This window comes from Gossypium hirsutum, chromosome D04, assembly GCF_007990345.1.
Source record: "Gossypium hirsutum isolate 1008001.06 chromosome D04, Gossypium_hirsutum_v2.1, whole genome shotgun sequence".
NCBI lineage: Eukaryota > Viridiplantae > Streptophyta > Magnoliopsida > Malvales > Malvaceae > Gossypium > Gossypium hirsutum.
In genome coordinates, this window is record NC_053440.1 from 2,877,563 (window position 1) to 2,889,828 (window position 12,266).

Sequence of the window (12,266 nt, forward strand, 5' to 3'; positions counted from 1 at the left end):
AAATTTGAATTTGTAATATTAAAATGACTAAGATTTTTTTTTCTTTTATGTACTCTTAAAATATAGATCATTCAAATTCCACCTACAAATGAAGCTATAAAGTATGCAATATGCTAGTGGGATCCAACCTTACTTTGTTAATATAAGGCAACTTTTTTTTTAGATTAACAAATGCCCTTTCAACCACATCTTGAAATTTTAAATATCTCAAATTAAAATATCTCTGTCTTAAATCTATTCTCTCAAATCTAATTTTTAACATTTATAGTTTTTACCATTTTGATCTTTATTAATTTTCTTTAGATCACTTTGACTTTCAAACAACCAAAATTAGATGATAAAGCTATCTATATGGAGTGATAGATTGATATCGAGAGAACCTTTGATCGAAGGAATGAGTCACAAGGCAATTTTAACTACATTAATACGATAACTTGTATGAATTACCACACAAGCTATCATGTGAATCCCATTAAAATTTTAACATATTAATTCATTTTATAATCTAAAAAGATAATTTGATTAAAATTTAAAGGTTGAAAGTCAAAATGATAGAAAAAAATTATAGCCAAAGTGACACAAAGTAGAAATTAAATTTATCACCACGCCAATATTAAATACAAGTATATATATTCGAAACAAGAATATTTAATTTTAATATTTTTATGTACTTAGAGAATCATATTCTAATATTTATATCTCAATATAAATTGCTTTAAGAAAAATGAAAAATCTAAGCACCATATTACCTTTGAAAAGCATCTTTGGGGTGAATGTGAAATGCATATACAATGAGATCATTAGGGCGCCAAGCATTGTAGCTTTTCCACCGTTATGACTTAAAAATACAAAATCACTTTAAAGACATTATAACAATGAAATACAACACATGAAAAGACATGAATGAAGACGAAAGCTTTATATCTCCACAAAACCATCTTTGATATGAACGTCAAATGCATACAATGAAATCATACTTTAGATATGGCATAATATTTACTACTAAGAGCAATGAAACTTGAAACAACCAATAGTAAACTAACCAAAATTCATAATTGACAAGGATAGTCGAACCGAACCGAACCGAACCAACAAGTCTTGGTCCCAAAATATTAATTGGGGTTGGCTGATTCTTAACAAGAATAATGAAGTTAAATACCATGTACTTTGGCATATCCTAACTACTTGAAACATAAACCTTTTTTTTTTTTAATACAAAAGAAGTAAGATAACGTTCCTATACATGGTTTCTATATGTTGTCAGTTCTTCTGCATGTAATGGCAGCCACAGGAAAACTATAATCTGCATCCCTAAAACAAGCTATAAAGAAGTAGAGATGAACTGCATGTATAGATAATCACAAAAGATGAGCGAGACTCCAGACATCTTTCGCCGAATGCAACCTAAACCTCAATAAAAAAAACCCCGGCATTTCGGTGATCCACATAAGCATACCTTTCTTCCAGAAGTTGTGTTGTCACCTTCAGTCTCATTTTGGCATGGAGTACCATAATCATATGTCAACTCGGTCATAGGAGGTATGCGTTTCTTTGCAAAGAAACAGATATGGAGATAAGCTCCATTATTATGCTCGTATACAATTGGCTGCCAGAAAACATTTGGAGTGCAACTATGATTCATAAATCGAGCTACATTTCCATTGTTCTTTGCACTTATGGTCAGAGGAGATGGAATATCATAATCTTCGGTGGCGTCTGAACTTGCCTCTCCTACTGACTCAGGTTCATAATTCCACTTGAAGGGCTCATAGAGTCTGTTTGTATAAAAAATGTATTCATTAATTTCACCATCTCCATCATCCTGCCTTGCCTTATCACTGTCAAAAACTTCACCAGCATATTCACAAATAAATGCTCCGGCACGAATAGAGTCCCATGACCGCAGACCCCAACCCCTATCACTTGTCTTAAAAACTTCCAAGTGAAATTTCAAGCCACCCTGTGAAACTCTATTTTTGCAGTTCCGAATGCATGGACATGAAGGACCACATTCATATATCAAGGGTTTCCGACATGCTAGAACACCATTGGCAATGTAAGGGAAATCACCTCCATTTTTTTTAATACAAGAGCAGTTAGAATTTCCCGGTCGGCATGCATCATGACAATTGCAGCCTAAAGTAGTTTGCACTAAGTCGAATGATTTCAAATACTTGGCAGTAGCTAAATATGTGAAGCAAGCAGGTCCCTTTTCATCATCAACCTCATTTACAAGTGCAACAGGCGTGCTTTCTGCACCTGAAGTGAGGTCAGGAAGAATAATTCCGACCCTGGAAGACACACCTTCTTTCCACTTGAGAATTGATTTCCAAGTTGCAAAAGCACCAGTTTGGCCAGGGATCCTAACCAATTTATACTTGAACGTATTGCAACCTGATTTTCCCTTCTCCATCCACGACTCTTGGATCTTGTAAAGCCCATCATATACATAGACCTTGGACGCTTGAAAGATAGCATCCTTGAAACCCCGAATCACTCTTACTTCATTGCCTCGGTGCAAGCTCTTCTTCAAAGCGAGATTGCCCCTCTCAAGCTTCTGATCAGATGCTTCTTTATCTCTACCAGCATTCCCACCTTGACCACTATATATCAAAATATCAGGATCTTCAGCATCATTATCATACCCTCCAGACGAAACAATGCTTAAAGCCACTAACTCTCCCTCTAACTCACCCTTGATATAGTCAATTCCAGCCATAGACTGAGCATGCAATCCCACCAAACACAACTCCATCCGGAAGAAGAAAATGTCCCCAATTTCAACACCAGGAACAGCCCCAATCCTCTTTTTCATGTTAGTCCGCACCCCTTTACTCATCATCATGTTGCCAGCTTTCAAATCCGATCGCTTAATGATCCCAGAATGCAATTCCACCGCATCTTCCATTTGGCTAAGCTTTCTCCTAAGAGCATCAAACCTCGAAAGCACATTTTCAACCAATTCCATGTTACCATCATCTCGTTCGGATAAACTAATTCCAGGATCGAAATTAATAGGAGTAGTGAACGATAACTTAGAACCTTTGTCCACCTTTGCCTTCTTCTTAACAGAACTTGATGCAACCGATTTTTGCTTGTGAGTGCCATGTGCAGCATCCATTGGAGATGCATTTTCCACCCTAAATGACCGAATCGGCAAAATGGTTGAAATGAGGCCATTCTGGTTAAGGTCAGGTGTAGATTGAGATCCTTGTGGTCCACTAAATGGGAAAAAGGGCGAAAACCCAGATGGGAAAGGACCATTCGGAGGAACACAAACAAAAGGAGGACCCTCAGAGGTGTCCGGGAATTGGGGAATCAACATACGTAACGGTTTTACATCCAAAACTGTGGATTTATCATTTGAATTTGGCACAACAGTGTTTCCACTTAACCCTCCTTCCATTTCAAATATTCAATCACTCCTTCCAACCTATCTTATCTTTCTTTTTTCCTCAAAAACCAAACATACCCGTTTCAGTTTTCCCCATCCTTGACCTGTTTATGCACAAAATCAATGTCCTGTGTGAGATTAAAACTACATTATATATCAAGCTTTTTAAACAAAACAAGGGTCTTTTTTTCCCCTTCAAAATCAAAACCAAGAGTATACCTTGTTTCTGTAATACAGAAATCAATATCACAAATAGTAGAAATAACCATTAACAAGAACATACAATTGAAAATAGAGACAATGGAAGAGATATAAGGTTGTACGAGAAGAAATCATTTTATATTATAAAAGAGCAAAAACAAAATAGAAAATTACCAGTTGGAAAAAGTCCAAGGGAATGAAGAGAGGCAGATTAACTTTAAGAGAGAAGGAAAGCTTCGTTGGAAGAACACTTTTTTAAATTTAAAAAAAGAAAATAACTTTTTTTTTTATTTTGACAAAGAAAAACCTTCCTTTTCTGGTATTCTGTTGGGGACTTCGGAGTGTTTTGCTCAGGAATGCGACGCACTGTTACTCCAATAATTTTGTTAAATTAGGGTTAAAACTTAGAATTAATTATGAGAATCTAAATGATGTTAAAATGATTATATTTAGAATTTTTATTACTTTTAAAAAGATTGTGTATTTTTTTTTCTCTTGATAGAAATAAGATGAAATAACGTAAACTTTTTTTTAATGATTTTGATCATTGAATTTGAAAAGTGTTATTCATTTAAGTTCATTTTATTAATGACTATGAAAAAAATGTTCATTTTAACATTTGTATTTTTTTTATTCACTTTGGTGCTTGAATTTGACAACTAAATCTGCATTAGTCATTGAATTTGAATTTTGTCAAGATTTGATTATATGACCAATGTTATTGGAAGAGGACCAAACCAAAGGGATCGAGAAATAATCAATATAACGATATGAACAAAAGAGTTGAACTGATTGACTCGGAAACTACTTAAAATTGGTAAGAATCGAAAATCAAGACAAAAATCGATATTGAATAGGTTGAATCGATTTTATATTTTTAAATTTTTTAGATTTTTATGAATTTTTAATTATTGTTGATCCGACAGTCGAACCGCTTGAACTGGTTAAATTGAGAATTGATGGTTTTACCTGTTCAACCATCGATTATTTTATTAAAATACTGAATATGACACTCTATAATTGTATCGCATAATCATCTAAAACAATTTTATTTTTCAAGTGATGATGTGGCACAATCTCAAAGTGTCACATCATTAAACTTTTAAATTTTTCAAGTTCAAAGATAAGAAAGGACTTAATTGTCAAGCTCAGGGGTCAATGTGGACATACTTATCAAATTTAGGGGCAAAAAGTTACATTGTCCCCTTTTTTTTTACGCTCGTTAACAGAATAGGATTAAATAAATAACAATTTTCAAATTCAAGAATAAAAGTGGATCAAAAAATAATTCAAAAACTATTGTTGACCTACTTGTCAAATTCAAAGGCTCAAAAGTTACATTATCCCAAATAATATTATCTTATGACAAAAAATACTATATTATTAAATGGCGGATTGAATTTAGTATCATTTTATTTGATTTATCGATTTAATAGTAAAAACACTAAAAAACTAAAATTTAATTTTAGCACACTTATGAAATTAAAATACATATTGTTATTAGTATAGACATACTAAAACGTGTTTATCTTTTTATTTAAAGATATAAAGAAAGATTATAATTAATCCTAAGTATTGTATAATAAAATAAACCAATTAAAATACATTTATAATTTACTCTTGAAAAAATCACTCACTATTTTTTTTTTAACTCTTAAAAGATTATAATAATAAGTATTGCTAAAAATAATTATTAATTAAACTTCTTACCTATGTGATGCATAATTTTAAATGTTATGTATTAACTGAATTATATTATATGATTTATTCAAAATTTGCATTAATTTAATTGAAATATATTATGGTAGTTCTCGGAAGTCATCTAATAATTGAATTTGGGTGTAATTACTTGTAATTACATAAGGGTAGGGTGTTCAATTAAATTAACTATTGTAATTGGTGAGTGCCATTGAATTGGGTGTAATTGAAACACCTCAATTACACTTTTCAAATTTTTTGGAGGGTGAGAATTGGAGTAATTACATGAGTAATTACACTTAAATTCGATTACTCTATGACGTTCTAAACACTCATACATTATTTAACTTTTAAAAAATTATACAAGTTTAAATTATTAAAATTATATTATAAGTATGAACATGTATGAATGTTTGAGGTGATTATAGCAAAAACAATTCTAAAGTTATAGTATAAATCCTAAAAAGATTCTAAACTTATGGTCAAAAAGTATATTATAAAAATAATTTACGTGTTATAAAAGTACTATAATATACTTATTTATAAAAAGTATGAACATAATTTATTTACGTGTCGATGGTATGTATTATAATTAATATATTTATTCATAAAAAATGTTCAAAAAATAACTTTCTAAAGTTATGAAAAAGAATTATATCATTTATGAGAAGTGCTATGAAAGTTATTAGACATTTTATAAAACCATTTTTATAAAGGTTATATATTATAAATTTTATATTTTTTAACCTTATTTACATATTATAAAAAAAGTTATAATCTAGCATAAGTTCTTTTCTAAATTAATTTTATATGAGTTTTTATAATCAAAGCTACAGATTGTTTGCATTATGAACTCAAATATTATGTGGTAAATGTTAGTTATTCAAATACAAAAGATTTTCTTGCATCATATCGTGGGATACAATACCATTTGAGAGAATGGAGCCAGACATAAGAACTAGAGACGACTCGTGAACTCTTTAATTTGAGACATTCAAAGTTTTAAAATGTGATTCAAAGGATATTTGTTGTTTCAAAAAAAAGATTTCTCATATTAACATCACCTTAGTATATATAAAAAAAATGGTTGAATAGTACTAGCATATTGCATGTTTCTTAACTTCATTAATAGGTGGAATTGAGATGATCCATATTTTGAAAAATATATGAAAAAAAAGAAGATTTTGATAATATTAATGATATAAATTCAAATTCGAATGATGATAAGAAGTATATGATAATGTTAAAGAACTAATATCCCAACAAATATGGAATGCTAGAGCAATTAGATAAAATTGCATACGATGTTCATTTTTCTTGTTATACTTATTAGTAATCGTATTATTGACTATTTTCTTGGACTAATATATTACATATGATTATTTTATTTTAATTTTTGTTACTCATTTAGAATTTTTTTTATCATACTGATACTTAATAATAATTAATATTATTTTAAAAAATATAAATTACGTAACTCTGTAATTACAATTTATATTTGTTTGTAATACTAAACACGACATAGGAAATTATGATACAATTACACTCAGTCAATTAAATACGTTTAAGAAATTATAATTCTTTATAACTACTAATGAATAAATATATTAATTATAATGCATAATGGTTTTCAACCAAATGATTCGAGGATTAAATTGTATAACTTGTGACATGGGAAAAGTTGAGCCCACGATCAAGGAGTTCCAAAACAAGCAAACTTGTAGCTCTGTCTTTTTCCCACATAAAGCCATAATGGGTCAAGGGAATTTGGAAGAGGTTACAATCCAAAATACGTTCTTAGATCCTCTCAATTTATTGTTAAAGTCTCCATTTGGCTAATCCAAATGATTCAATAATAAAATCAATGTGGTTGTTACCAAAACTTTAGCATAAGAATTTCAGAGGAACGCGAACCCTCCACTCCTACCAATCCAATCAACACAAAAACAAGCTTCGAATTGAAGAGCCACCCGTATCTCCTCCAATCAACGCAAAATTGGGTTTATTGGTTTCGACAAGTACTAAAATTGTCCACAGGTTATCCAAGCCGTGATAGTTTCATGCTAAACAAAATCATTGTTCCCCACAGGTCTTTATTGGGAGACCAACTGATAAAAAAAAAAAAGCAAACTTATCATCCATATAAGAACCTGGTCCTACACCCTCATCACTAGAAACATGAGTAGTAGTAGCAACTTCATTCTCATCCCTCCACCTCTTCTTAATCTCATCTACATCCATGACTATATTTTCTTAGAACAAATTGTATTTTTTGAGCCTAGCCCAATACATTAATTCATATGATGCATCTTATTATCAATTTGGCTTAGAATCATACATATTGTCAACCACTTATCCATACAAGCTGAGATTTAAATTTTAACTTCTTAAGATAACTAACATATATTTTCTCCAACTCATAGAATTTTGAACTCCTTAATATTTCAAAATAGAGTCCCTTTCCCACTAGAATTCACTCTTAACGCCATTGACCAAGACGAGAATGTGATTGTTTTCTAGCTTTCCCTGAAATTCTTCAAGCCACTACTTTACAGAAAAAGTGATCAATAATACCAAAAATGTAATACACCAAAGGGACTCGCTCGTAATTGAAGGACACTTCGAAGAAATCATCTAATTGTCTTTTTCCTCCAAAGGGATTCTGAATATATAGAAAATCTTATCCTCATAAAATTATTAAAAAAACTGAACGCGATCGCTAAGAACACACAGATTTTACGAGAAAATCTTTCGGGAGAAAAACTCACGGACAGAGGAATTTCGACTACATTTAACCTTATTCTAATAAATATCAAATAGAAAAGAATAATTCTATACGGATTCTATTTGTGCAATAAATGTCAAATAAAAAGACAAATAATTCTATACAACCCCTATTTTGTCACTGTATTTTATTTTTTAACAGGTTTTTGTTGCTAATATCATAGTTTAGAAATGTATTCGTGACATCACACAAACTTTTGATCAAGAATTTAGAAGCGAACCCCGAAAAATAGATCATATACCTGCGTTTCATATTCTCTATGGATAATTGGTGAACAAGGAGGCAATTATGGACCCCTGTCATCATCTTCTTGAGATCAAATAAGTGGAAGAATTGGATTAGATAAAGGCCACCCTCAGCAATTGGCTTGATGGATGCTCCATGGCGATGATAAAGTTCACTCCATCGCAGAGATCATTTATTTACTTTTAAATATATATAAGTGGGCGGGCCCATCAATCCAAAATAATTTGAAAACCTAGAAGCGCTCTTTCTCGGTACGGTTAAAATTTCCTTATTCGCCAATTTTAAGACCGTACTTATATTACCAGCCCACTCCATTCCTTAGAGCCTGCTTTGATTCCCAACTGCAATGTCCGCATCTACGCTCTCCATTAGCGCCAACCCTGCCGTGTCCGCTCGTCGCCGGCCTGTCCTCCTTGCCGAAAATAAATCGAACTTCGAATCATTGCCCGCCGAACCTAACCCTAATGGAGTTAATGTTGGCGAAGATAAAGCTACCGGCGCCGCTAACAGCAGAGATCTGAGCCACCATTCGGTCCGGGGCGAGGCGTTGAAGGACTTTGGGCAAGCCAGAAAAGTCACTGTGGCTCAAAACTCAAACGTTCCGCTGCGGCGGACACGGAAGGGAGTGGTCAACAAGACGGAGAAACCCCGGTGGCAGACTGTGGTTAGTATTTTTATTAAGAATTTAGTGCTTTTACTTGTTTTGGCTGGGTTAGTTCAGATTATTAGGAGATTGGCTTTGAAATCGGGGGAGGTTAGTAGGGCTGGGACAGAGGTCAGCCTAACCGAATTTGAAGGTAGAGTTGCTGAGGTTGAGAACTTTTTGAAAACTACTGCTAAAATGATACAGGTTCAGGTAGAGGTTGTTGATCGGAAACTTGAAAATGAAATTGGTGGGTTAAGGAGGGAATTGAATGAGAGAATAGACGATCAAAGTGTGGCATTGGGGAATTCATTGAAAATATTGGAAGAAAAGAGCGAGGGATTGGATAAGTCCTTGCGTGAATTGAAGAGCGCGAATTTGTTGACCAAGGAAGAATTTGAGAATATGTATGAACAAATGTTTAAAGAGAAGGGTGGAAATGGTAAGATTGAAACGGCAGTGAGTTTGAGTGATATAGGAGCCTATGCAAGAGAGATTGTCAAGAATGAGATTGAGATGCATGCCTCAGATGGGCTTGCCAGGGCCGATTATGCGCTGTTTTCGGGTGGAGGAAAGGTTGTCAGGCATTCCGAGCCCTTTCTTGCTGGAAAGGGAAGCAACTGGTTTTCAAAAGGTAGTCAAAATATGGTTCATCCCGATGCAGACAAGATGTTGAAGCCTAGTTTTGGGGAACCAGGACAGTGTTTTCCGTTAAAAGGAAGTAGCGGGTTTGTTCAGATCAAGCTGCGTACGGCTATTATCCCTGAGGCTATTACTTTGGAACATGTTGCCAAGGTAACCTTTTAGTTTCGCTTACATTGTTGTAAAGGTTTTTATTTTGTTAGTTCAACTTATGCATTTGTCTTGCTTTTAGGTTTTGGTTGGTAGGGTGGAAAAAAAATTGAAAGTGTAGAAAAATAAAAGGATAGAAAATAATTTTTTTTTTCATAGAAGTGCTGTGTAGGTCAGATGGAAAAATTGAAAGAAAAAGTAATTTTATTTCTATCATTATTTGATAGAGTTGAAAAATAAGATGAAAAAAAGTGAAGGACAAATGTAAACACCTTTCCCTCATTTTCTCTCTTATCTTTTCAACTTGAAAAGATTGGTTTTTATGCATTGGGATAGAAAATTGTCATCTTAACTTTCATTATTCTTTTCTATCAAGCACACTCAAAAATTATTTTCTTTCTGGTTAAATTATGCTATTAGTCCTTGTACTTTTGCAAAAATTGTGAATTTAGTCTCTATACTTTAATTTGATCGATTTTAGTTATTGTACTTTTTGAATTTTGAAATTTTAGTCTTGACATAAATGGCGGTCATTAATCTATTAATTGGATTTTTAGTGAGCAATATTTGGAAATAACAAGCTGACATGACATTACATATATGATAATATGTTTGTTGCATCAGATTTTGGAAAATGGTAGAACTTAATTTAATAGTTATCGTTTGGTGAGAATTGAAATTTTAAAATTTGAAAAGTATAGGGAGTAAAAATGATGAATTTAAAGTACAATGACTAAATCACAACTTTCATAAGTAATGGGACTATTGGTAGAATTTAACATTTTCTTTCCACTTTTCTATTCAACCAAGCACACCCTGAAGACCATGTAGGTGTGACTAAATCACAACTTTCATAAGTAATAGGACTATGGTAGAATTTAACATTTTCTTTCGACTTTTCTATTCAACCGAGCACACCCTGAAGACCATGTAGGTGCCACTTTTCATTTTGTTTGAAATACCTGTGTACGAGACATATTTAGACATAGGTGAGGGGATACAATACTCTAAGAACCCTCCAAATGTATGAAAAAGTTAGAAAAAAATGAACATATCCATGTTGGACACATTTGTATCCAATACTTGCACCTAAATCTGAGCAATATAGCTTAGAGGAATGAGTATATGAAATTCTTTTCCCATCTCATGTATGATCTAACTTGCCTCATTCTGGTGGAGCACCAGAGGAAACAACTATGCCATTTTTCTTTCCCTGTTTCCGAGTTCTACAAACGTCTACCATATACTTTTTGTGCAATAAAAACATATATTTTTCTCTTGCTAAGCTGCGGCATTTTACGATTGAAATGAAAGGCAGTTCCTTTTTATCTTTATTCTGTTGGCTTCATTTTTCATTTAAATTATGGCCAACAAAAATAAACTATATTAACTTGGACATGGGTGTATGTGTCGGGTATGAATATGTTTCCTACACAATTATGTTTAAAATTTTAAAGTTTTTCATGTATTTGTAGAGTACTTGAAGGATCATATTCTCATATTTATGTTTAGATATGCGTCTGACTCAAATGTTAAAAGCATATACACTGAGAAAATGAAGAGTTGTAGTAGCATTGAAAATAAACCAAGGGCTGATTTAGGACTTAAGGAGAGTGCTCGTTTTGTTTCAGCTACCTATCAACATTTTTTAAGTGCTAAATCTGTTGTTGTTGCACTATGAACAGAATGTGGCATATGATAGATCCAGTGCACCCAAGGACTGCCGTGTCTCTGGTTGGATGCAAGGTCGTGATCTTGATTTACCAATTGACCCCAATAAGATGTTTGTTTTAGCAGAATTCATGTACGACCTTGAGAAGAGCAGTGCTCAGACCTTCGATGTATCAGATGCGGGTGGTGTTGGCATTGTGAACACAGTTAGGCTAGATTTCTCTTCCAACCATGGAAGCACTTCACATACCTGTATTTATCGATTGAGGGTGCACGGTCAAGAGCCTGACTCTGTTTCAATGGTAAAAATGTAGCCTTGAGGTACATCCGGTCATGCATTTGCTATCTGCATTATTTGTGTAATTGTTATTGTGTCTCTGTATTTAGTTAAATAGTATGTAAGTTATTGGACTCACTAGATACAGATTCCCTTCTCCTATTCTTTGCGTAGCAAATGAGTGTGAATGTACTCGTAATTTTCCAGATAGGCACTACTTGAACTAAGAACAATGAGCGAAAATGAACCAGAACCAGAGTGTTTTGTCTGATAGACTTCCACTGATCGTTTCTGGAATTCAAGACTACTCTTTCTTGATTAATTTTTCTTGTCAACTATATTCATTTAGGCATGAATGAGTCTATTCTGTTCACAAATCAAGACCACATTTTTTTAATTAAATGACTTGGTTAGTTGATAGCCCGGATTTTTTATTTATTTTCTATTTTCATTTTACAAAATAATTTTCATTTTCTATTTTTTGAAAATTGGTAAACACTTTTGATAAATAAAAATAAATAATAGTTTTTAACAATAATTGTCATCTTCTTGCTCTTGC

At 32.7% G+C, this 12,266-nt stretch overlaps 2 protein-coding genes across 3 annotated transcripts; one reads left to right on the plus strand and one right to left on the minus strand.

The window, feature by feature from the left end:
• Positions 1 to 1,034: 1,034 nt before the first annotated feature.
• LOC107927519 (histone-lysine N-methyltransferase, H3 lysine-9 specific SUVH1) lies at positions 1,035 to 3,965 on the minus strand. Of its 2 annotated transcripts, none has more exons than XM_016858607.2 (2): positions 3,770 to 3,965; positions 1,035 to 3,498 (listed from the first exon to the last, which is right to left on the minus strand). In XM_016858607.2, the coding sequence occupies exon 2, from the start codon at positions 3,404 to 3,406 to the stop codon at positions 1,412 to 1,414; it is 1,995 nt and encodes a 664-aa protein (XP_016714096.2). In that variant the 5' UTR covers positions 3,407 to 3,498; positions 3,770 to 3,965; the 3' UTR covers positions 1,035 to 1,411. The 2 variants fall into 2 exon arrangements, with proteins under 2 accessions (XP_016714096.2, XP_040947586.1); XM_041091652.1 differs by having other exon boundaries at positions 1,035 to 3,522.
• Positions 3,966 to 8,496: 4,531 nt separating this feature from the next.
• LOC121216228 (SUN domain-containing protein 2) lies at positions 8,497 to 12,029 on the plus strand. Its single transcript, XM_041091653.1, has 2 exons — positions 8,497 to 9,762; positions 11,445 to 12,029. Exons 1-2 carry the CDS (start codon positions 8,671 to 8,673, stop codon positions 11,742 to 11,744), a joined length of 1,392 nt encoding a protein of 463 aa, XP_040947587.1. The 5' UTR covers positions 8,497 to 8,670; the 3' UTR covers positions 11,745 to 12,029.
• The last annotated feature ends 237 nt before the right edge of the window (positions 12,030 to 12,266 follow it).

Excerpts from the sequence above, each read along its gene's own strand:
- LOC107927519 (XM_016858607.2), bottom strand. The coding sequence starts at position 3,406 with ATGGAAGGAGGGTTAAGTGGAAACACTGTTGTGCCAAATTCAAATGAT.
- LOC121216228 (XM_041091653.1), top strand. The coding sequence starts at position 8,671 with ATGTCCGCATCTACGCTCTCCATTAGCGCCAACCCTGCCGTGTCCGCT. Across the intron at positions 9,763-11,444 it reads CTTTGGAACATGTTGCCAAG|AATGTGGCATATGATAGATC; the intron begins GTAACCTTTTAG and ends CACTATGAACAG.